This window comes from Pteronotus mesoamericanus, unplaced genomic scaffold (genome assembly GCF_021234165.1).
Source record: "Pteronotus mesoamericanus isolate MK-2021 breed Mesoamerican mustached bat unplaced genomic scaffold, CSHL_Meso_final contig_173, whole genome shotgun sequence".
NCBI classification, from domain to species: Eukaryota; Metazoa; Chordata; class Mammalia; order Chiroptera; family Mormoopidae; genus Pteronotus; species Pteronotus mesoamericanus.
Genome location: NW_026555072.1, coordinates 9,029,663 through 9,056,047, shown reverse-complemented (window position 1 = coordinate 9,056,047; position 26,385 = coordinate 9,029,663). Strand labels below are relative to the sequence as shown.

The 26,385-nt window shown below is 36.4% G+C and overlaps 1 protein-coding gene across 6 annotated transcripts in view; it reads right to left on the bottom strand.

Annotated features, from left to right (window-relative positions):
* Window positions 1-26,385, bottom strand: part of CASK (calcium/calmodulin dependent serine protein kinase) — a 387,224-nt gene that overhangs the window by 24,685 nt on the left and 336,154 nt on the right. For 2 of the 6 annotated variants that reach the window (XM_054566530.1, XM_054566531.1), the window contains exons 15-20: window positions 22,134-22,212; window positions 14,111-14,196; window positions 12,918-12,986; window positions 10,187-10,255; window positions 8,764-8,799; window positions 6,973-7,169 (exon numbers count right to left, since the gene is read on the bottom strand). In XM_054566530.1, the coding sequence (XP_054422505.1) occupies window positions 6,973-7,169; window positions 8,764-8,799; window positions 10,187-10,255; window positions 12,918-12,986; window positions 14,111-14,196; window positions 22,134-22,212 (536 nt within the window). The remainder of the gene's footprint in view (window positions 1-6,972; window positions 7,170-8,763; window positions 8,800-10,186; window positions 10,256-12,917; window positions 12,987-14,110; window positions 14,197-22,133; window positions 22,213-26,385) is intronic. The other 4 variants (XM_054566532.1, XM_054566535.1, XM_054566533.1 and 1 more) reach the window with 2 other exon arrangements.

The following is a 26,385-nucleotide window of genomic DNA, read 5'->3' as shown; positions in this document are numbered from 1 at the left end:
ATAAAAGGGAAAAATAACTGATTTGAAGAGTTTACGTGAACATACTCCTCACAAACTTTTCAAGTCATTCAGATAAAGGCTGTTCTTCAGTTTTCACAACAATTTCCTGGAAATGGTTTAAAAACACAGGCTTATAATAGAATGACATTGTGTTCCTTGAGCACATACTAACTGATAAGCCTAAACATATAGCCAAGACATACAGTGGAAGGCGCGTTGGATTTTGAGTTGATATAGGTCTGGTCTGACTATCATTTATTAGCTTTTATTGATTTAGTGTTGGGTGCTTTTCTAGGAAGTTTACTTGTATTAAACTCACTTAGTCTTTTTAAACACATAAAATTGTATCACCACTTTACAGATGAGGGGATCAAAGGACTGAGAAAGTAAGTAATTTGCCCCAAATCACACAGCTAATAAATGGGAGAAGGAGGGCAGTCTGGCGCCAGAGCCCATGCTCTTAACCTCTTAGAGCCTTTTGGATGGATTAGAACAAAAAATGCTAACAATGTCCCTGGCACAGTGGCAGGCACAGTAGATCCTTAATAAATGGCACTATTACTACACGGCAATTCTAGCTTAAGATAGAAAAAATATGCTACAATTAAATCCACAGTTAGAATTACAATCACAAAATTATAATTTTGTTCTACATGATAATATTCACCATCTGTAACATATGCACAAATGTTGTTTAAAAGTTGCACTCTAAGCAAATAATAGTGTGGTATTTCCATAGAAGGTTTTGCTTACTTAATTATTTTGCTTGTGAACTGACTATAGGGGTCCCTGAATGAGCCATATTTAAGGAGAATCCAAAATCACTATCAGAATATCATAAAATGACATAGAAAACAAGTTATTTTCCAAATGAGGCACTGATGTGCACTCCATAGGTTGTATGAGAGTTCCTGTTCTTCCACTATCTTGACATATGGTGTTGTTAGTTTTTAAGTTTAGCCATCATGGTGGGCAAGTAATGAAATAACGGTGTGCTTTGAGTATGCATTTCACTGATTATTAATGAGATTGAGTACCTTCTCATGTTTATTGGCATTCCTCTTTTGTAAAATGCCTGTTCGAGTCTTTTAACCATTCTCCTATCTAGTTGTCTGTCTTTCTGACTTGTAAGAATTCTTTATATGGCCTGGATATTACACCTTTGTTAGTTATACATGCTGCAGATATCTTCTACTTTATGGCTTGCCTTCCTTTTTATGGTACCTTTGATAAATAATTACTTTTTAGTTTTAATCTAGTCACTTTAGCAATCTTTTCTCTTATGGGAAATATTTTTGATATTTCACGTAAGAAATCTTTATTTGTCTCTGAAGATATACTCCAACATTACCTTCTCAAGAGTTTATAGTTTTGTCTCTCATTTTGGTTTTTAATACACTAGAACTGATTTTTGTGTATTGTGTGAAGTTAGGGATTGTCTTTCTTATCCACCCCCGGTCCCCACCATGGATACCCAATTGTCCCAGCATGACATGGAAAAGTCTACCCATTCCTCACTAGTGACTATTTATATGTGTGGAAGTGTCTTAGGGTTCTCTTCAAGTGGTCTCTGAGCATCTCTGTAACCATACCTTATTAACTTAATTACTATGTCCCCCATTTCCCCTCTTTGCCCCCCTCCAGCTTTTTAAGTTTTGGTATCAGGTAGAGTAAGACTTCTCTCCTTATTCTTCTAGAAGAACATCTTGGCTATTCCTGATCTTGGGAATTTCCATAAAAACTTTAAAATTAGCCTATCAATTTCAAAATTGTTGGGACTGCATTGAATCTATGGTTCAATCTGGGAGAAACAGACATCTTTATAATATTGAGTCTTCAAGTACATGAATACAGTATGTCTCCACTTATTTAGGTCTTCTTTAATGTCTTAATAAATTTTAAAATTTATCTTATAAATGTCTTGAACATCTTTGTTAGATTTGTTCCTAGCTTGTTCATTTAAAAGAAGTTTTATAAATGTATTTAAAAAACTTTGTAATATTGAAAATTTTAAACATACATAAGAGTAGAGAATAGTGTAATGAACCTCAAGTACCTAAAATACAGCTTCAACACTTATTCGCTCATGGATTATTTTGTTTAATTTACAACTTACCCACCCCAGATTATTTTGAAACAAATCTAAGTTTGTATTATTTCCTTCTTAAATATTTTTAAATTGCCTTTAAATCTGTAATGTCCCTCTCTTCTTTTTTTCTTCTTGCAATTTATTTTTTGCAGAAACTGGCTGTTTGTCCTGTAGTTTCCAATTTTAGATTTTTCTGACTTTATCTCTGTGGTATCTTCGGTAAGTTGCTCTGTCTTTTGCATTTCCTGCAAATAGGTAATTAGATCAAGAGGCCTGATCAAATTTGAGTTCTATATTTTTTGCAAGAATACTTTATATTATTATGGGTTTACAGGTGGTGTTATGTATGTATGGTATGTTAAAAATTTTGTTTTTTGTTTGTTGCTGGTAAATAGGAATATAATTGACTTTTGTATATTGATTTTCTATCAGCTATCTTGTTAAATAGCCATATTGTCTGTTTAGCTATAGATTCCTTTGACTTTCTACACACAGAATCGTATCACCTGCAATACTTTTTCCTGTCCAATAATGTTTGCTGTAGGTTTATTGTGGATGCTCTAAATCAGGTTAAGGAAGTTCCCTTTAATTCACAGTTTGTGAGAGTTTTAATCACGAGCGGGTGTTGAATTTTATCAAATGCTTTTCCTGCATCTATTGATTTATTTAATCAGGTGGATTTTCTTCTTTAGTCCATTAATATGGAGGGTTGGGGTGACTGGTTTTCAAATGTTGAACCAGCCATGTATTCCCAGTACAAACTCGATTGGGTCAAAATGTATTATATCCTTTTTATATATTTCCGGATTCCATTTGCTAATATTTCGCTGAGAACATATATCTATGTTCATGAGGGATATTGTAGTTTTCTTGAATTGCCTTTATTGAATTTTGGCATTAGGAAATACTGGCATCATGAGATGAGTTGGGAAATGTTCTCTTCTGTTTTCTTGAAGAGAATGTCTTTCACGTCTCTTATTTTCTCTCTTTTCATTGAGGTTTTCTTTTTTTTTTTTGAAATTTATTTCTTTATTTTAGGTTAGGACAAAGACATTTATTGGGAAATACTGTGGACTCTTAGCAACAGCATCCAAGCCAATCCCCATATATTACCTAAGTGCAATACGGAGGAGGCCGATGAAGTCTTTGCTTTGAGGATTCATCCAGTACAAGCTAATATGTGCTGTTAGTCATAACTACAGCTTCTGTGAGGCATGCAATCTTTGGAAACATAAACAGAACTGAGGAATTTTTGACTGGTTAAAACAGGCAAAATCCTGACCTTGTGAAGTTTATGTTATAGTAAACAGAGTATCTTATAATACATACTTTTAAGCTTAAAAATAAAAACAAAAAGTTCCCAGTAAGTTTGTGGTGTGGCCATATATGGTGTAGTGACAGAGGGATAAAATGGACTTTTATCAGCCACTCAGGAAATGTATGGTATTTCTTTTAGCTCAGGAAGTGGAGAGAAACTGTGTTAGGATTTAGGTCAACCTGGGGGGAAATTTGAAACAAGTTTAACATGTTATTGCTAAGGCAAGGAAAGGGATGACAGATTCAGAGACTCAAAACATATCAAAGACATAGAATCATAAGCTTTGTCAAGCAAGATGAAATTTAACAAGGATAGATAAGGTAAGCATTTGGGTCCAAAAACTGATTTCTCATCTATAGGATGTGAAAACTGTAAGTTGGTAGCAACATATTTGAACAGAGCTTTCGGGTCTGGTTCATAGTATTGTTTCAAATCTTTCTTGTTGGTATTGCATGCCCACTGACATCCTAGAGACCAGTTCAGTTTTCCAGCAAGGGGCTTTGCTATTTCCCCTCAGCCGGGAATGCCTTCCTGTACCACCAAAGTCCAGGTCTCAGGGCACATACTGCCCAGTGGGCCTCTTTCTCATTATTCTAGTTAGAAGCCCTTTCTTCCTCTACAGTTTTTGCAACTTACTGAGCTCAGTTTTTTGTGTGATGAACTGAATATATGTAAAGTGTATAATTTCATCAGTTTTGACATATCCTATGAAACCATCATTACAATAAAAACAACACACACGTTTTCATCACTCCAGGAATTTCCTTATGGCCTCTGTAATCTCTCCCTCCCCCCTACAGAACCCCAGGCAACCATTCTCACTATAGATTAGTTTTGCATTTTATGTAATTTTATGTAAACAGAATCACATAGTTTGTTCTTTTTGCCTGTAAATTCAGCATGGTGATTTTGAGTTTCATCTATATTTTTTTATGTCATAGTTCATCCTTTTTAATAGCTCAATAGCACCCATTGTATGAATATGTCATCATTTGTTTATCCATTTACCTGTTGATAAAAACCTTAAAAAATTTAAGCCATTCTAACAGGTTTGTGGTCACTAAGTTTTGCTACTGCATTTTTTTTTTCTTGGACGTTCCTTTTGGTTCGTTTTAAAGTCTGCTATGCCATTAAAATTTTTCCTGATCTCTGAAGATATTTTTCAAGATTACTGATTTTTGAAAACCTTCTAAAAAGCAGAGTTGTTCAAAGACTTTTGTCTCCTAATTCCAATATATGAAGTGAGTTTGAGCTTGTTTCTACTGTCATTTCATTTGGGTCTCTTGTCAGGTTTCACTTGTTTCCTTGTGTGCCTGGTTATTTTAACCTGCTGGTTGAAAAAGTGCCCTTGAAAAAGTTTATGTGGGGGATTAGGAAGAGCTCTAAGATGAGGCCTAAGATGAAAGTGTTCTTGTGAGGTTATGTTTTTGTCTCTAACAGATAGCTGGAACTATTAGAGGAAATCTCAAATCAGGTGCATGGCTATAGTTTCCCTAGCTGTCCCAAGCTACATGCCCCTGTGTGTAAATCCATTCAAGGTGGACCGGTGGCCACAATTTTTACTCTCCTTTTACTCCGGTCTTTTCCTTTGCTCACTGACAAGTCAGTCTTCTCTACAGTCTCCTGGTGTTGAAGGGCAAGTAGAAGCATGCTTACCTACTTGCCCTTAACCTGGGGCATAGCCTTTTGCAGTCCTAACAATGTAGAAAGGGTCTCCTAACATTCTCTTACTTGCACGGGCTTTGGGTGTTAACCTTGGTCCTCTGGTAGAGAAATTTTCAGTAATAGAAATGCCTTCCTGGAAAAATGGGCCAATTTGGTACTTGAATTTTTATTGCTCTGATTAATGGCTTTATAGAAAAATTGGTCACTGAGTTCCCCAATACCTTTTCAGCTCCTCAATGCTTTTAAGGTAATTTCCAAAAGCATATTTTCTGCAACACTTTACTTTTTATTCAGGAGGATAATTGATTCAAATAGCCTAGTTCACAATGACAGGAAAGAGGAAACAAACTTGCTTTTTCTACTGCCATTTCTCAGGATTGCTCCAGAGGATTTGGAGTTCCATAGCAGTGAAACATGATTTGTGCAAATGATCTGACTACGCAGAAGTGGTCTGGAATCTACATAATTATTTTCAGTAAATGCTCATAATATACGATAACATTCAAGAATACATTTTCTAAAACGTAAATATCAGTAATACTATAATAACATCATCCTCATCACAATGACTCTTCCTGCAAATGCTTAGACTGTTTCTTGAAGATCCGACTAGACTGAAAGACAATCCCAAGTGGAAGGCTGCCACGTTGTCTACATGGGCCTACAAATCCTTCTGTAAAATGATGGCAGCTGAAGTTCTTATCAGCTCTAACAGTCTAAATTTAAGAATACTTTTGGGAACCGGGATAGCTGAAAGAGGCAATCAAACCAAGTGATTAACTGAGAAATCCCTTTAATTAGTGAGAAAAATGCATGAAAAAGGAGTTATGAATATCTGTGAACTCAATGCGTCTTGCTTCTTTTAGCTAGGTTCATGTATTTTGGGAGAGACTGGCACAATGCCTAATGGTTATTTTCTGTCACATGAAACAAAACTCAGACATCTTTTTTGCACTAGATTTATGATAGACTGCCAAAGGACCAACAATGGTAAAACTATCATACTGTTCCAAAAACAGTTCAACTAAGCAAACTGTAATAATAATAGTAGAAACAGATTTTACCAAGACACACAGTAATCTGTGACTCCCTTCTCTCAGTTAAAACTAGTGTCAAAAATGGACTTTCACCTGCTTTCAAAGGTCAAACTTTCTAATAGACATACAGTTAAAGGCCTAGTAAGGTAAAGAACAAAGCATCTGACTTCCTTTTTCTCCTATCAGTGAAACACATTTTATCTTAAAATACCCTGAGTGACACTGAGTCAGGGCATTTGAGCTTTTTGCTGGTGTTGGGGTGGAATAGGGTGGTAAGAGCATTAGCATGCAGAGGGGCAAGGAGAAGAACATTTAAAAAATGCAATTCTCCCTGGCCAGCGTGGCTCAGTTGACTGGGCATCATCCCACAAACCCAAAGGTCACAGGTTTGATTTCTGGGCCCATGCAGAGATTGGGGGTTCGGAACCTTTCGATGTTTTTCTCTCACATTGACGTTTCTGTCCCATCCTTCCCCCCCCTCTCTCAAAAAAAAATCAGTAGGCATGTCCTTGGGTGAGGATAAAAATAAATGCAATTCTAACAGGATTGAAACAGCATATAGTAGTGGTGGGCTCTGCTAAGAGACCATGATGTGACAGGAACATGAGGCTACTCACTCAACCTCTCTCACTAAACACTCCTCTCTCCTGCTATGTAAAACAAAGATATGACTGTGTAAGTAGGCGATCGTTAGATGCTGAGGATTTATAATTCTTTGATGGCTAACTTGAATTTTGTTTGGCTAGTAAAGCAAGGAATAGATTAAATGGGTTTTACACTATAAAACAATAATATAAAGTTAAACAATGGATGGACAGGGTTTCGTTTTTATTATAAAACAAAACAAAACAACAAAAACATACCATTCCTGAAGTTCAGGAGAAGGAATGAGACCTGCAGTTCCATTTTTGGAGTTTTCCAGTTTACCCTGCCACCAATTGTGATCATCCTTACTAATAATCTGGATAATGTCACCAACTCTGAATCGAATGCCAGCTTCTTTGCAGGGGATGAGGTCATCCTTGGCTGGATCATATTCAAATTGTGCTCTTACATAGATCTATAAAACAGGAGTTTGTAAGAAAGGATGCCATGGTGATGTGAAAGAAAACAGCGCTAACCTAATAACTACACACCAACACTTACAGTACAAACAGGACATTAGATGGTGAAAACAAAAATGATGCATGGAAATACAACACAGAAAACTGCTAACACTGGAAACAATGTACTACTTTTGATGTGTACAGTTTAAATCTTTGTTGTTTTTATTTGGAGGGAGCACTTAAGATACTTGTTTTTGGCTTTTAGTGTAACAGAATAGGCTTACAAATATATAGACTTATGCTTACCGTCGTAAAATCTGCATATGTTTAATTGATGTTATGGATAAGTCGTCATGATCACGTGGCAGCCTTTAAGCCATAAACACAAGCATTCAGGGTAGGTGTTAACCCTAAAGCACCAAATGGTACAGGACTAGCAAGAACACTGTGTTGGTATCTTGCTGTAAAATCCCTGCATGACACCTGGCTGTGTATCTATACACTGCTAATAAACCTAAATGTATTTCAAACAATTAAAAAAACATTTAAAAAGTTTTTATTTTTTAAAAAGAATTTAGGCTTTATATTGGTATTTTACTCTTTGTAGACAAGAAAAATAAATGTGAATCCTAGCTTTGGCAACGTAATGCTTGAAATCAGCACAGAGTTCAAGGCTTTTGAGTCTTATGATATGTAAATATAATTAGTAAATACTATAAAACAGACTAGCATATAAGGGGTTATCATATGGCAGCATTTTATGAATTACTAGATTTCTAAGTGCTTTAAAAGAAGGTGGTAGGTATAGAATGCTGTATTACTTATGCAGTCAATACAAAACTGCAGTGAATCCTATCAGGTGCTAACTCACACAAATCTTAACTCTAAATCTGATTCTTTTTTAATACCACATTTCAAGAAAAAGCCCATAAAAATTCTGTTTCTTGAAATTAAATTTGAATATTAATGTTTAAGTCACTGTAAAACCAACCTGAAGGCTTTGGGACTATTGTGTAATTATTCTATTTAAGTTTCTTTTCAGAAATCCAGCCTATAAAATTAACAAGTCTGCACTTGCACCTAAAATCCATACTTTAAAGGAGCTGGCACATTGAAAGTTACTTGCCAGTGTTAGGTAGCACCTAACTTTTCATGTTTGACTAACAGAGGCATACAAGGATGTAAAGACAAGATATTTACATTCCTATTTTTCACCGTAAATGACTTTTAGATGCAAATGCAAATTAAGAAGCCTTCAAATTTCAAAAAATTATTGCTGAAAAATGTTCACTATCGTGTACATTTTAGTTATTCTTAGATTTTTCTAAGAATTTTTCCAGGCCCTTAAGATCCCCAAAAGGCTGAATTCTTAATCATCCACACAATTATCAGGTTGAAATTACAATAACCATCACAGCTACAAAGATGTAGGGAAAAATCTTTATAGAGAATTAGTCATGTTTAATGTGTTAAAATGAAATGGTACAAGCTATCAATGCTCAAATGTTATGGTCCAAAATGCAGACATTATGGGATGGAAAGGGTTAATAAAGGATTGGCTATTAGCAGCTCAGTTTAGAGAAGTTTCTATAGAGGATATCTATTCACCTGTCGTCCTTTTGGTTGGGTAGTTGATGGCAAGTCCTGTAGAATAAAGCCAACCCAGGAGAAAAATTTTCATTTACTTTTCAAGAGTACAAAGTAATTTGTGTGTTCTGTTACAATATGGTTAAAAAAGTGAGCTAGATTTAAGTTGTAAAGAGATAATATACATTATTCCATTTCTCAGAAATGTCGAATTATAAAAAATTAAACCCAGGCCATTTAGCAGCAAGCTGAAGAAAGCAGGTAAGTTTAAGCAGAGAGAAAATGTGTTCTTGAGAAACAACTCAGCATCTTCAACACAAAAGCCACTGCGAGTGAAACAGGCCTACTTAAAAAAACCCCCAAACCAAAAAGAGCTCTTGCCCTTTTCAACTTAGACACTGCAACCTTTTAGATTTTGAAAAATTTGATGACTATATGGATTTTTACCATCTTAGTATTAAATGTTAACTGTTATAAATGAATTCCTTTATAGCCTATTTTGAAGTTGAAAATAAAAGTTATAGGAAATTTTCTTCCATAATTTCACTTACTGATATTCGAGATGATCACTAAATTATTTAAAATTTTAACTGACACGAAGGTTGATATATTTTCAAAGGGCAAAGTAATAGTTAGAAAAAAGTGATACTGCTGCATTTTTAGAACTCTCAATAGTTTTAACAGCAATACCAGCAACTTAGAGGAGATTGTTATCCCAAAATATTGCATACTTGCACCTGTAAGTGCTTCCACTTGTTTAAATAAACTAAAAACAGTTCTTTTTACATTTCAAAATGGATAGTTCTGAAAAAAATATACAATTCCAAATTTAAGTCAAAATATAAAGTACTTTGTGTTAAAGATGTGATAACAGCGTGGCTTAAGTGCAGTTTGAGGCCAGTTCCTTTTGCTTTTCATATCCAGGCAAGGCTTGTAATTCACAAAAATATGTGCACGTACCACAAAAACAGAGGGCACACCAATTCGTAAACGTAGATAGCGGAAACTAAAACATGGTGCTGATATCACTCAGAAAAGACAACTACAAAGCCCAAGACCCAAATGCCTACTCTGCAAACTCTGTACATTTCTTTATCTTCCTTATATTAAAAAAAAAATTTAGAAATTTCAACAAATTTCCATTTATATCCTTTGCATAAGTTTGAGCAAAGTCAGAAATACTAGTGGGGTGATGCAGAAATATTTTGAGAATGACCAAAGCAGTCTTGAACTACATGTCTTTACATTTAACTAATGGAAGGGATTTTATTGAGAAGAAAATGCTGAAAAAAAGATTTTCCAGGAGTAAACTGCATTGTAGCTGTAGTAGCCTTGTATATCGGCAGAAGACAATATTTCCACTGAACACATGTAACTAGAACACTCATGGCAGGTGGCACCAACAAAATTGTCACACTTTGCCGTGTGAAGCTCGAGTTCTTACCGAAACAGAATTGTTAGTGCTGCTATGACCATTAGCTGGGGACTGTCTGGAAGTGGAGGGGGAATCTCTCTGAAATAAGACACAAGGTTCATTAACACAGAACACCAGCACAGAAACAGAGATATTCACATCAACAGTTACAACCACAGCCTGACAACCATTTCCTTTGAGGTTTGAGCTGCACAGGTGCCATACTGACTTACTTGCATGTTTTTTAGAGGAGAAAAAAACTTTGCTGTTTAAAGATTCACATAGCGGAAGTGACGACCGTGTCATTCATTAACAATTTCTTTCCTATCTCCAATATCCTCTAACCTTTGCTTTCTTTAAATGAGACCCAAAAGAGTGGCTTGATATTAAAATCTTATCTTGTGCTGTAAAATGACAAATGTTACTATAAAATCATTGTGCTGAAGATCCCAATGGCCTAATTTTTATAAAAAAATAGGTTTAAAAAGTATTTAGTAATTTTTAGGTACCTTAATGTAAAAAATTACTGAATGACTTCCTTTAAAAGTGAAACTAACCTGAAAAAAAGAAAGACTTCTCATATTGTAATCACCTTGGGATCATTCTAAGACAAATATTACAAATAAGGGTAAAAAACAGATATACACTAGAGGAGAAACCTTTATTCTTCAGATCATTTTAGCAGATTGATTAAAACAACAATCTCGAGCCTCTGAAAGTGTTACACTTCTGGCAAAGATCCAGGAGCTATAGCTCTAGTACTTCAACTGCACTCTCTGTATTATTTGATATATTCAAAATCCTTTCCAGGCTCCATTCCCTTATTGTCCACATCAATTTTAACAATAAGACCAAGGAGAGGAAGAAGGTAGGTGTTTAACTTTTTTTTTTTTTGTTTAGCAGAGTTCTTTGAAACTTTTGAAATGTGCATGCCTGCTCAATAGACATGTACTTCCCACCCCCAGCAGAAGATTTAAAGAAAACTTCTGGAACTCATTAGCCTTTTATATAATGGATGGGATCCCTTTGATGAGCCTGCTCAAATGTTAGTGAGCAGACTGATCTCTAGGTACCACCATGAGAAACTCCAGTCAGTAGGGCCAGGGGAATGCTGATGGAGGTGGCCAGAGAGCATTCCTTTGGGAAGTACAGTCCCAGCCGGGAAAAGTCCAACCACAGGCTTAAATTCTGCCAGAGCACAGGAGGTCAAACAGGCTGGGAGTGGGGCTGGGAGGAGAGTATCAGTTTTCATACTATTCAGAGGTAAAGAAGGTAAGGGGGAAGCTGTTCTTACTCAACAGTATAGAATTTACACATGTAGTGCTGTTCCCACCCCAAACCTAGGTTAACTACTTAAAAACTCAAGAGAAACTTATGTTATATTAATAACTACGAGTATCTTCTGGTTCGTTAGCCCCCCACCTGCCCTGGCAAAAGACAAAAATCAATCATGTTTACTAAATTTCTTCAATGATGAGAAATGGTATGAGGACCACCTGTGATTTTAGAGCATTAAAATGCTTTATATAAAATGTATGTATGATAGTCTCTCTTAGCAAGGTTTGTGTTCTAGGCAACAGATTTCAAAACTACAAATCCTGGAGCAGAAACAGTTCTGCATTTTCTTTTACAACATAGTATTACTGAAGTTCCATAAAAAGCCACCAAGAGGAGCTCAAGACCTGATATAAACAGAAAACCCAATTGTCATGGCTCTAAAAATATACTTGACAAAACTACACATTCTTATACATATCTTCAATAGGTTTAGAAAAGCACAGAAAGCCTCTAATTTTTCTTGTGAAATTCATAGCATTGCTAGAGAATGAAAGAAGCATTATAATTCCTCCTTCAAGTTCTCCTAAGTACAAATTCAATTTTCTAGGTGAGTTCCAATAAGTTAATTGTCAGTCTTAAAAATTAAGCGTAGGAAATGTGTATTTCATATTGATGTACACGTACTTGGAAGATGTACATGAAGGGACAGGCTTCAAAAAATAATACTGCAGCTGACTGTGCAATGACTGAAGGATGATACCATTTATGCCAGTTTGTATTTCCAAATATAAAAAGGATAGATCTTAGAATCTCATTTAATAGCCAACATAAAACTGAATAATATAGGTTGAAAAAAGTGGCAATTTCTATAGGATAAGCCTATATTGTAAGAAAGAAACTTTGATGTTGCATTATTCTACAAAACTTGTTTATGAATCATGTAACATTCCAAGTTTAAACAATTTCACAAAATGTTGCAAAAGCCTATATTCCTCTCATAATGTCAGTTATCAATTCCTCACAGACTTAACATCTATCTAGAGATGTATCACAATTATTTGAACGATTCTATCTTGACAGAGATAGATCGCTTCTCAGATTCTTGGAAAGAAGAACTATGTGATTTCTCAATAAGGGAAGTGAATGTACTTCCTGGAAATATTACTGCAATTATAACGTTAGTTTTCTTCCCTCAGAGACTCTACGTGTTCTTTATTAAGGCTTATGTCATTAATTGTAGCTTCTCTATATTTTGCTTCGATTCCGGTCTGCAGAAAGTTAAAGTGCTGAGGAGGTCCCCATGGAAGTAGGGCTGAGTAGGTAGATGGGACCTACTCTGTTCCGTTATCTTTGTTGTAAAATTGGTGTGCAGTGATCAACAGCACAGGCAGAAACAATTTCCCAGAAAGCCAAAACATTCAGCCATGAGCAGACAGTTAGTTAAGAACCCAGAGGAGACAGGGTGTTTTATTAAAGCTATTACCTCACAGGATGATGACTGAGTGCGGTAACTTGGCACGATCTTGAAGGTGATGCTCCCCCGCATTTCCCGCTAGAGGAAGAAAAGACAGCTTTTTTAACAGACAAGTGTTGCACAAAAACCATGTAAGAAGCCACTCGAAACGTGTGAGGGCAATTAATGTAAGCCCAGCTGAAAGCAGCTGGGTCTAAAATGAAACCGAGTTATCACGCAGAGACTGCTCACTGTAACAGTCAAATTGTTCCTGGGAGAAGCCCTGCAGAGTCAAGGCTGACTGCCTTGTTCATATAGCAGTGATATAACAGACCTCTGACAGCTATCTTTTTATAGACATAAATATAAAAAACTCTAAGTGACATGTCTTTCAAAAATGAATAGAAACTGACCTGGATAATAGAACAAGTAATTACATAAATAATATATTTGGTAGGCTACATTATGATGGTATACTACATAAAATTTGCTTTTTGTTGCATGATTTGACCTTATTTTTTTACAACAGTGAGTCTATGTAATTATTTCACACTTAACAGATATTCATAACACGGGAGGCTGCTATGTTGCGGTGGGAAGATCTGGGACCAGAAGTCCTAAACAATTCACTCTGCTTGTCAGGGCCCATCATTCTGCCCACTGCCCCCACCCCTAAAATCCAAAGGCTAATCTGAATACAGATTTTGGATATGTATGGTCAAATGGCCTGGTCTACCATAACTTTCCTCCCCTCTCTGCTGTAGAGAAACCCAATACAGCTGGCTATGACTCAGTAGGCAGGAAAGAGGTTTCTGACATTGCTGATGTCAGGAGAGTTGAGGTCAGTGACACGCTAGTTCAAAGGTATGCACAGCTGTGAAGATTTTTTTTATAAACATCTGTTTGATTAAAAAAAACCCGGATAAAGGATGGGAAGGAGAGCCCACACTGCTAAAGATGGGCAAACTGTTTCCAAACTCGGCTGCATGTAAAAATTTTCCTAGTTGTCAGTGTTGATGAATGTTGTTTAAGTTCAAGTCCACACACATGGTGGTATCAGAGATACTCTGATTGCAAAAGAATACCCCTTATTAGTGCTTTAAAAAGAAAGCTAACAATACTCTGGTTTCTCTTCAGATTGTATAAATCTTTTGCCTTTTAAAAAGGAAGCTAACAAACAAAGTCAACCTTAGGCAAAGAAAAAGAAACTTTCATCTACTCACAAGCATTTTTTGCAGCTGTTCTACTGTTTGGTTAGCCACACTGATGCCATTGATTTCTCGAATTTCATCACCGACATGAAGTGTACCTAAATTACACAAAATTATAAACATGAAATGATACTTTTATAATAATAAATTCCAAAGCCAGAAATGTAAGTAATTTAAAAAAACTAAGCTAAATATTAAAGGCCAATATTTCAGAAACAGGTACAGTTTAGCTCATACAGTAAACTCCAAAACAGATACATCAACTATGGAAGACACAATTTTGAAAGATGGTTGTAGAAATCTGCTAATTTTCCTGAGAAAGGCAGTGTGTATAGTGGTTTAAAAGCATGGCCTCTAGATCCAGCCTGTCTGGGTACAAATTCCAGCTTCATCACTTACTAGCTTTAAGATCTTGTGTAAGTTACTGAAACTCTCCGTGTCTCGATTTTCACATTTATAAAGTGGAGATGAAAACAGTATCTATCTCACAGGACTGTTGTGAAAATTAAACGAGTTTAATACATGCAGAGGGCTTAGAATGGTTCTTGGCACACAGTAAGTACTGTTTAAGTGTTTCCTGTTAGTATCTACCAAATATGATACAAAGGCTCTTGATTTTCAAAGAATTGTGATATAATACCTGTGTAACACTAAACTTACATTAGACATACTACAACCTTTTAAATAATAATTTGGGGGCATTTTAGCATCCTGTAATACTTTAAGTGGAAAAAATGACCAAGAACCAATGCATAAATATAATGTTACATTGAATTTTGCCTCCTTATTTATAAATTGTACACATTTACATACTGACTTGACATTATGAAAAGCTGACAGTGTCTTTTAGAGGCACATTCTAAAATGCATACAAATAAAATCAGATGCCTGGGATTTGCTTCAAAATAGTCTAGGAGAGTGGGCAGTTGGGTGAGTACAGATGAAACCAGTGTGGCCATGAATTAATAATTCTAGCTGGGTTATGGGTATGTGGGTGATCAATGTACTGATCTCTTCACTTTTCACTACTTGAACTCACTGCACTGTTCTCTCTACTCATGTTTGAAAAATTTACATAATACCCCCGCCAAAAATAACTTTGGGGACTTTTGCTTCCAATATGGCTGATTGGTCACTCAAAGATTTTCTCACAACTACGTCCTGCCTAGGACACACCTCTTGAAGTGTTACTGGTCTCACAAAAAGAGTGCAAATCCCTAAGAACACTTCCTACTTTCATCCTCGTCCTCCCCTTCACACAAAAGAACCCTGTATGCTTGATCTAAAGTGGTGGCAAACTAAGGGTGGAATGAAATAACGGGAAGGGTGAAGGCCATAGTAGCAATGTCTGCTAGCTGGATTCTGAGTGTTGGGCTAAGTTAGAGAAGCTGAGCCAGGATTCTGTAGGAGGCCAAGACCCAGATCAGTGGTACTCTATGGCAACTGGTACAACAAGGAACAAACCCTCTCTGGAGGAAAGCATATCCAGTTTAGGCCCATAGGACTTCCATTGATTAGACAAGCAATGAGCTTAAAAGTCAAAGATTACCAAACATACAATAAGGAAAACTACTATGCAAGTCATAAGAAATAGGAAAAACAGATTTAGATCCTCAAGGAGGATAGATATTGGAATGGTCAAATGCAGAATATAAAATAGCTATATATTAAATACTAGAACAAAACTAAAGGACCCAGTTGCAAGGATGAGCATGCAACAAGAGAGTATCAGGTGTGAACAGATAGGTCTGAAAATAAAAATAGGAATAAATGTCTAATACTTCTAGAAAAGAAAAAAAAAAAACAAACAAACTGGTGGTATAAGCCAATATGGCTGAAGAGAGAGTTTCAGTGAACTGGAAGATATAACCAAATAAATTATCTAGACTGCTGGTCAGAGAAATAACAAAGTAAGGGAAATAGGAAACAATAAAAAATAGGAAAAAGATACTAAGAAACATGGAGGAAATGTTTAACATACATCTACCTGGAGTTTAGAAAAAGAGAACAGAGAAAATGAAAAAGAGGCAATATTTGAAGAAATAATAGTTGCAAATTTTCTTGAACTGATGAAAACATGGTTACAGATTCAGGGAGAATAATGTGTCCCAAATAGGATAAATAAAAAGAAATCCCAGTGGCCCTGGCTGGTGTGACTCAGTGGATTGAGTGCTGGCCTGTGACCTGAAAGGTCACAGGTTCGATTCCCAGTCAGGGCACATGCCTGGGTTGTGGGCTGGGTCCCCAGATGGGGACATGTGAGAGACAACAGATCAGTGTATCTATCACACATCAATGTTTCTCTCCCTCTCTTTCTCCCTCCCTTCCCCTCTCTCTAAAAATAAATAAAATGTTAGAAAAGAGAAATCCCTGTGGTAGGTAGTGAAACTATAGAACATCACAGAAAAAGCTTGTAAAACATCCAGAGAGAAAGGAGATTATCACTTACAAAGCAAGGACAACTGTAGTGACATTAGATTTCTCAATATCACATAACGGATGCCAAAAGACAACAGAATAGTCATCAACCTAAATTTGTGCTCTCAGAAAAAATAATCTTCAATATTGAGGCTGAAGTAAAATATTTACAGATAAACACCACCTAAGAGAGTTTGTCAACAAGAGACTAACACTAAAGGAACTTCTGAGGATGTACTTCAGGAAGAAGGAAAATGCTCCCCCAAGGATTGTTGGAAATAAAAGGATGAAAGAAAATATGCTACCAAAAACTAAAATAAAGCCGGAATAACTATATTAATATTAGATGAAATAAATTTTAAGTAGAAAGTATTATTAAGGATAATGCTTACCAGGCACTTCTATTCACCTAATAAATATACAAAGCTAAAATAAGAGATCTATAGGTAGAAGTAAAAAAAAAATCTACTATGATGATGAGATATTTAAACAATTATTGATAGGTCAAACAGACAAAAAATTAGGCAAGATATAGAAGATTTGAACAAAAAATTAACCTTAAGCCTATCATTTTATAAGAATTGTTCATTCAATTAAAGAATAAATATTCTTCTTAAGTATACATGGACCATTTACAAAACAAAGTGCTATGCTGTACTTTATATTCCCATGACTATTTTGTGGCTACCAATTTGTACCTCTTATTCCCTTCACCTTTCTCACTCAGCATCCCAACTCTCCTCCCCTCTGGCAACCATTAGTCTGATCTTACCGTTCTACTGTATATTTACCAAACTCTAATTTCCTAATTTCTAAATAGTATGTCTCAACAAACTTCAAAGAATGGTGTCATACAGACCACATTCTCTGACCACAGTGCAATTAAATTAGAAGTAAATCATAAGAAGATATACAGAAAATCTTCTTACATGTTTGTAAAAAAACACTTCTAAAGGACTTATAGGTCAATGAAAGATATCACAATAGAAATTTTAAAATACTTAGAACTGATTTACAATAAAAATGCTTAATATCAAAACTAGTGGGATACAGATAAAACAGTACCTTAGAGGTAGAGTTTAGTCCTAAATGCATATATTAGAAATGAAGAAAGACTGGAGTAAATGAGCCGTCTAGTTAAAAAAAGTTAGATAAACTAATAGAAAGAAGGAACAAGATAATATATTTTGCCGTGTATAATATGCACCCACGTTTTAGCGTGCATTATACACGGGATTATTATACCCATATTATATAATCATTATAGCCATGTATAACATTCATCCTTATTTTTCCCCTCAAAAATTTAGGCAAAAAGGTGCACATTATACATGGCAAAAATGGTAATAAACATTAAGTCATAAAACAATGAAATAGAAAATAAACATACAGGAACAAAAGGAATTTCTGGCCAAGATGGAGGTGTAGGTAGGTACGCTTCACTTCTTTGCACAGCCAAAAGAAGGATAACCACCAATATACAAAAAAAAAAAAAAAAAACCCCAACCAGAACTGCTAGAAAATCAAACTGTATGGATGTCTGACAACCAAGGAGTTAAAGAAGAAACATTCATCCAGACTTGTAGGAGGGGAGATGGGCAGCTGGGGTGGAGAAGATGCATGGCAAAGTGGCAGATGGCAGACAAGGAGGTCCCACATTCGCCTGCAGATAAACCGGCGGGGGGTTGGGGGGAATAACTGGGAAGTGAGACAGATTGTGCACCCCAGGGTTCCAGTAGGGGAAAAGAAAGCCTCAAAACCTATGGCTGTAAAAACCAGTGGGGGTTAAGGTGGCGGGAGAAACTCCCAGTTTCACAGGAGAATCCGTTGGAGAGGCCCATGGGGTCCTAGAACATACAGAAGCCCACCAACCTGGGAATCAGCACCAGAAGGGTGCAATTCGCTTGTGGGTGGTGGGGGAAATGACTGGAAGTGGGGCAAGAGCCAAGTAAGTGGCACTGTTCCCTCTCTGACTCTGTCCCAATATACAGTGCCACAACGCTGCAAAGTGGGTTGCCCCGCCCAAGTGAATACCTAAGGTTCTGTCCCTTATAACGTAATAGGTGCACTGAGACAAAGAAACATGGCCCAAATGAAAGAACAGGTCAAAACTTCAGGAAAAAAACTAAGCAATGAGGAGATAGCCAAGCTATCAGATGCAGAGTTCAAAACACTGGTAATCAGGATGCCCAAAGAAATGATTGAGTATAGACATACTCAAATAAAGGAAGTGAAGGCTATACAAAGTGACGTAAGAAAAATATACAGGGAAGCAACAGTGAAGAGAAGGAAACTGGGACTCAGATCAAGGATTTGGAACAGAAGTAAGAAATGAACATTCAACTGGAACAGAATGAAGAAACAAGAATTAAAAAATGAGTGGCTTAGGAACCTCTGGCACAACTTTAAATGCACTAACATCTGAATCATAGGGGTGCCAGAAGGAGAAGAGGGAGAGCAAGAAATTGAAAACTTATTTGAAAAAATAATGAAGGAAAACTTCCCCAGTCTGGTGAAGGAAATAGACATGCAAGTCCAGGAAACTCAGAGAGTCCCATAGAAGTTGGACCCAAAGAGGAATACACCAACACATCATAATTAAATTACTCAAGATTAAAGATAAAGAGAGAATCTTAAAAGCAGCAAGAGAAAAGGAGAGAGTTACGTACAAAGGAGTTGCCATAAGACTATCAGCTGATTTGTCAAAAGAAATCTTGCAGGCAGAAAGGGGCTGGAAAGAAGTCTTCAGAGTCATGAAAAGCAAGGACCTACATCCTAGATTACTCTATCCAGCAAAGCTATCATTTAGAATGGAAGGGCAGATAAAGTGCTTCCCAGATAAGGCCAAGTTAAAGGAGTTCATCATCAACAAGCCCTTATATGAAATGTTAAAGAAAAAGAGGAAGATCAAAACTATGAACAGTAAAATGGCAACAAACACAACTATCAACAACTGAACCCCGCCCCCCCCAAAAAAAATCCGAAAACAGAACCAAACTAAGCAAACTACTAGAACAGAAAAAGAGTCACAGAAATGGAGATTGCATGGAGGGTTATCAGCAAGGAGGTGGGGGTGAGGATAGGGGAAAATGTACAGGGAATAAGAAGCATAATTGGTAGGTACAAAATAGATAGGGGGAGGTTAAAAATAGTATAGGAAATGGAGAAGCCAAAGAACTTATATGTACAACCCATGGACATGAACTAAGGGCAGGGGGAAGGCTGGAGGGAAGGGGATGCAGGGTGGAGGGGGGTAAAGGGGAGAACAATAATGGGACACCTGTAATAGCATAATCAATAAAATATACTTAAAAAAAGAAAATAAACTTATAATTAGCAGAAGCCAAAGTAGGTGTTTCAATAAACCTCTGGCAAAGCTGATCAAGAGAAAAAGGACAAGGAACAAGTAAGCCATATTAGGAATGAACGAGGGGACAATTACAGAAGATGACAGACAATAAAAAGAGAACACTCTGAAGAAACTTACTGCAATGATTTTTAAAATTTTAAGGTTTTTAAGGAAAATGTAATTTACCAAAACCCAGTGCACATATAGAAAGCCTGAATAGTCTTATGAATGTTAAAGAAATTGAAGCAGTTGTTAAAAAAAAAAAAAACCCCAGCAAAAAACAACAACAAAAAAAAACTTTCCTAAAAATACCGAAGAAAAACAAAACACTAGGCCCTGATAGTTTTATAGGCAACTTCTACTAAACTTTCAAGGTATGAATCATTCTAGTGTTATACAAAGTCTTTCAGAGAACTCATGAAGAAAAAAGGCTCCCTAAGTCATTTATTAAGCCAGTGTAACTTTGACACTAAAACCAGACAGGGAAAAAGAAAGAAAAATTAATAGCCAAGTCTCAATCATAATTGCAAATACAAAATCCTAAACAAAACATTAGCACACAGAGTTGAAGAGTACATGTAAAAGATAATCTACAATGACTAAGCTGGGTTTATCTAAAAAATGCAAGGGGGTGTTTATCATGAGGAAATCTTTAAAAGTTGTTCATCACATTAACAGACACAAGGAAAAAAACCAAATGATCATTTCAACAGATGCAGAAACAGCACTTGATTAAATTAAAAACCTAATCATAATTAAAATGCTCAGCAACTAAGAATAAAGGGGAACTTCTTCAGCCCTAATAAAAGGTATCTACTAAAAAATCTACAGTAAATGTTAGTCTTCATGGTGAAACATTGGAAAGCTACCTTTTAAAAATAAGAATAGGACAAGGATGTCCACTTTACCACTTCTATTAGACAGCAGGACATAGCCAGTGCAGTCATATAAGAAAAAGAGATTAAAGAAATAATGATATCATGACTTTACTGAGGTTACAGCAAATTATTAAAAATAATTAACAAAAAATTCAGATGGAATCGAAAACCAAACGTTCTCCTGTGTAAATGCTGTCCATTCTCTAAACCTAAAAAGGCTCTCCTGAAGGCAGCAGTAATGCCAGACACCATCTGTGTACACTCAACGATCATCTCTAAAGAGGATGGGAAGGCACTAAAACACTTAAGGTGTTACTTTTTGTTCTCTTAAGGTGTTGAGTACAAATATAACCTGGTAGCAAAGAAAGGAAGTCTAATTTTTGGACAGGACAATGATTTTTGGGTCAGACTCTAAGTACTAGTTCACATAACTCGGCACTTTTAAAGAGGAGCTTAAATCTACATGTCCAAATCCTGCCCACCTGAAGGTTAACGAAAATTCCATTTTCTCAACAAAATCACTCTTTGTCTACTTCAGTCCTTAGTGAATTCTCTCCTCAGAATGACTGTACTTTACCGGAGCAGGTATTAAAAACTTAATCAAAGATTTGATATCTCTCATTTTTACCATTAAATTAAAAAGTTTTTTCAATTACACTTGACATTCAATATTATTTTGTATTAGTTTCAGGTGTACTGCACAATGGTTAGACAATCACATACTTTACAAAGTGGTCCCACTGATATTTCAAGTACCCACATGGCACCATAGATAGTTATTACAAGATTATTGACTGTATTCCCTATGCTGTACTTTACATCCTGTGACTATTTGTGACTACAAATTTGTACCTCTTAATCCCTTCACACTTTTCACCCAGCCCCCCAACTCCACTCCCTTCTGGCAACCATCAGTTTGATCTTACCACTGAATTTTTATGTTATTTATGAAACTCTAATTTCCTAATTTATAAATAGTACACCTCATTCCTAAATGAATAGAGAGCAATTCTTGAACTGTGATTTAACTTTTAAAATATATATCTTATAACTCAGAATAGATGTCTTCCATATATCTTGTGGCCCAATAGGATACTTTGCTTTATCTTTCATGGCCTCCAATAAGTCAGGATCTAACAGTGATTCACAGATGCTCCAGCAGCAGAACTGTAACACACCCTCCCTCCATTATCTATCAGCTGGAGCACGTGCAGATGAATAAGAAGAAATGGAGGTCAACAGAGATTAAAACCAAACGATAACTTAAACACATCATTTATATGGACCATATATTTAACAGATCTTTTATATAGATCATAGAAACACTTTCTCCATGAGGCTACAGGAAAAAAGTTAATAAAGGAAAGAAAGAATCATATATGAAACTTACCTTGCCTGTGAATCATGCCCCCATGCATAATTCTTGCAACAATACAATGATTTAGCTCATTCATTTTTAAAGTGATTCCCTGTAAAAAGTTAAGTAAAAATAGAATTACTATGAGATGGCCCTTGTTTTTAATTTTTTAATCCTCACCCCAAAATAAGTTTATTCATTTTAGAGAGAGAGGAAGGAAGAGAGAAAGAGAGAGAAACATCGATGTGAGAAACATCAATTGGTTACCTTCCAGAAGGACCCTAATCAGGGATCAAACCCACAACCTTTTGGTGTACAGGGCAGGGCTCCAACCAACTGAGCCACCCGGCTAGGGCTGGCAGTTTTTATATTTGTGATTTTGCTGTAATTTTAATTACAAAAGTTAGGAAAACATTAAAGAAAATATAGATAATGGAGGAGCAAACCATCCACTGTGCCATGTGCTGTGACAAAATTATTTTTGGTATTTTGATTGCTATAATTACAGTATACACACATTTTATATAGTGCTTTTTAATTGTCCAGTTATAGTTCCCATGTTGCTTTATTTTTCATGTTTTTAATAATTTTAAAAAGGGTTTTAATTGATGTACGAGTATAATTGATATATAGTTATTTAAAGTGTATAATTTGATAAGTTTGATGATGTATGTCTATATGTGTGAAAACATCACCACAATCAGGAGAGTGAATATATCCACCCCCGTCCCCCAAAAGTTTCCCCACGCCTGCTGCATGGCAAAAAGGGGCTGGAAAGAAGTCTTCAAAGTCTTCAATCCCTCCACACCCTGCCCCTTTATCCTCAAGCAACTGATATGCTTTTGCTGGCATATAAATAAACTCATATGGTATATACTCTTTTTAAAAATATTGAATGGATAAAATTTTCATTTTATTCATTTATTTATTTTAAATTTAATTAATTTATTTTAATTGAATTTATTGGGATGACATTGGTTACCCAAAACCATACAGGTTTTAAGTGTACGATTCAACAAAATATCACCTGCATACTGTGCCCATAGTCAAAAAAAGTTTTGTTGCTTTTTTTCCTTCACAATGAGATTCAACCCTTGTTGCACAAATCAATAGTTCATTGTTTTTGCGGAGTATTCCATTGTATGGATATATCATTTTGTTTATCCATTCACCCACTGAATTGTTTCTAGCTTTTGGCTATTATAAATAAAGCTGTATTCGTGTATTAGTCTCCACTTGGTTATGACATCTTCTTAACTTAAGATATGGAGTTGTTTAGAATTTTTGTATCTAAATTCAAGAGGATAACTGGTCTGTAGTTTTCTAGTAATGCCTTTATTTGGTTTGGGTGGCAGGGCAATGACAGCCTGATGATGATGATGATGATGACGATGGTGATAACGATGATGATGATGATACCAGTAACAAAAATTAAGTTGGAAGAATTCCTTCCTTACCAATGTTTTGGGAAGAGTTTGTGTAGAACTGGTATTATTTATTTTTTAAAATATTTTTTATTTTTATTTTTTTAAAATTGTAATTATTACAGTTGTCCCGATTTTTCTCTCTTTGCCCTCCTCCACCCAGCACCCCCCCGATCCCTCAGGCAATCCCCACACCATCGTTCATGTCCCTGGGTCATGAGCATAGGTTCTTTGGCTACACCATTCCCTATACTGTACTTTACATCCCCATGGCTATTCTGTGATTACCTATTTGTCCTTCTTAATACCCTCATCTCTTCACCCATTCCCCCACACTGTCCTCTCATCTGGCAACTATGAAAGCGCTCTCCGTATCCATGACTCTGTCTCTGTTCTTCTTGTTTGCTTTTTTTTTTTTTTAAAGATTTTATTTATTTACTTTTAGAGAGAGGGGAAAAGAGGGAGAAAGAGAGGGACAGAAACATCATTGTGTGAGAGATACATCAATCGGTTGCCTCCCACATGCCTCTGACTGGGGACCTGGCCTGCAACCCAGGGATGTGCCCTGGCCAGGAATCAAACTGGTAACCTTTCAGTTCGCAGGCTGGGGCTCAATCCACTGAGCAACACCAGCCAGTGCTGCTTAGTTTTTTAGATTCAATTGTGGATAGATAGGTAGGTATTGATTGACATTTCATTGTTCATAGTTTTGATCTTAAATAAGTCCCATTAACACTTCATATAATAATGGTTTGGCGATGATGAATTCCCTTAGCTTTTCCTTGTCTGGAAAGCTCCTTATCTGCCCTTCGATTCTAAATGATAGTTTTGCTGGGTAGAGTAGTCTTGGCTGTAGGTCCTTGCTTCTCATGACTTTGAATATTTCTTGCCAGTCCCTTCTAGCCTGCAAAGTTTCTTTTGAGAAATCAGCTGACAGTCTTACGGGAACTCCCTGTAGGTAACAAATGTCTTTTCTCTTGCTGCTTTTAAGATTCTCTCTTTATCTTCAATTGTTAGCATTTTAATTATGATGTGTCTTGGTGTGGTCCTCTTTGGGTCAAACTTGTTTGGGACTATGTGCTTCCTGCACTTGTATGTCTATTTCCTTCACCAAATCAGGGATGCTTTCTTCCATTATTTTTTCAAATAACTTTTCAATTTCTCGCTCTTCCTCTTCTCCTTCTGGCATCCTTATGACTCAGATGTTGGTACATTTGGAGATGTCCCAGAGGCTTCTTATTCTATCCTCGTTTTTTTACATTCTTTTTTCTTCTTGCTGTCCTGATTGAATGCCTTTTTCTTCCTTATGTTCCAGATTGTTGATTTGATTCAGTTTCATTCCCTCCACTGTTGGTTCCCTGTAGATTTTTCTTTATTTCACTTAACATAACCTTCATTTCTGCCTGAGTCTTTTTTTATGCCATTGCCATAGTGAATGAGTTCTTTGAGCGTCCTAATAGTGTTTTGAACTCTGCATCTGATAGGTTGGTTATCTGTTTCATTTAATTCTTTTTCTCAAGTTTTGTTCTGTTCTTTCAATTGGGCCATATTTCTTTGTCTCCTAATTTGGCAGCCTTCCTGTGTTTGTTTCTGTTATTAGGTAGAGCTGCACTGACTCCCTTAGTATCATGGCCTATTGTAGAAGAGCAGACCTGTAAATTGTGTGGCGTGGAGCCTTTGGTAATCACCTGGGGGAGGTGGTCAACCTGCTTCACCACTTTGTGGCTCTGTGTGTGTGGGTGCCTTGGAGAGGGGACAATGCTGCTGCCTGGCTTCTGGAGGTTTGCCCAGGAGGAAGCTTTTTCCCGTGGCTTCACTTTCTCCCCATGTTCCACTTGTGCCTTTCCAGCTGTTGCCCTGATGCTGAATCCCAAAGTGGGTGGGTCTGCATAATTTCGAAGTTCGTGCAGGCTATCCAAGAGGAGTCTCCTCATAATCCTGTTGTCTTTTTCACCACCGCAACCTCCACTGATCTTTGCAGCCAGAAGTTGTGGGGATTTTTCTTCCTGGTGCTGAAACCCTGGGTTGCTGGGTGGTCTGGTTTGGGGCTGGGATCTCTTGCTCCTGAGGTATCCCTCCTGATTTTTATCCACCACATGTGAGTGTGGGACCACCTGTTCCACCGGCTCTTGGAGCCTCTCCACCTCTCTCTGCATCTCTGACCCTCCTACCCTTCTGGATGAATGGCTTCTTTAAATCCTTGGTTGTCGGGTTTCCATATAGCTTGATTTTCTGATGGTTCTAGGTAATATCTGTTTTGTATTCTAGTCATAATTTTTTCTGTAGTTATGCAAGGAGACAAAGCATGTTTACGTACGCCTCCATCTTGACCAGCTGATTTTTCTCTATTGTTTTGTTTTCCATTTCATTGACTTCCACTTTGATCTTTATTACTTATTTTCTTTTACTCACTATATTTATTTTTTTGTTTCTAATTTCTTAAGGTAGAAGCTGAGGTCAGTAACTTAAGACTTTTTTGTTTCTAATATAGATTCTTAGTGCTACACATTTCTCCCTAGGTACTACTTTAGCAGCACACCACGAATTCTGGTACATTGTGGTTTCATTTTAATTCATTTCAAAATACCTTTTAATTTCCCTTTTGATTTCTTCTTTGATTGATGGGTTATTTAGAATTATGTTATTTCGTTTTGAAGTGCTTGGGGATTTTTGCAAAGATCTTTTTAACCCCACTGTGGTTTGAAAATATACTTTGATATTAATATAGCCATTGCAACTTCCTTTTGCTTAATGTCATCATGGTATACATTTTCCTTCCTTTTATTTCGAAACTATTTGTCTTTATGTATAAGGCATTCCTTACTGGCAATATATAATTGGGTCTTGCTTCCTCCCCCCAT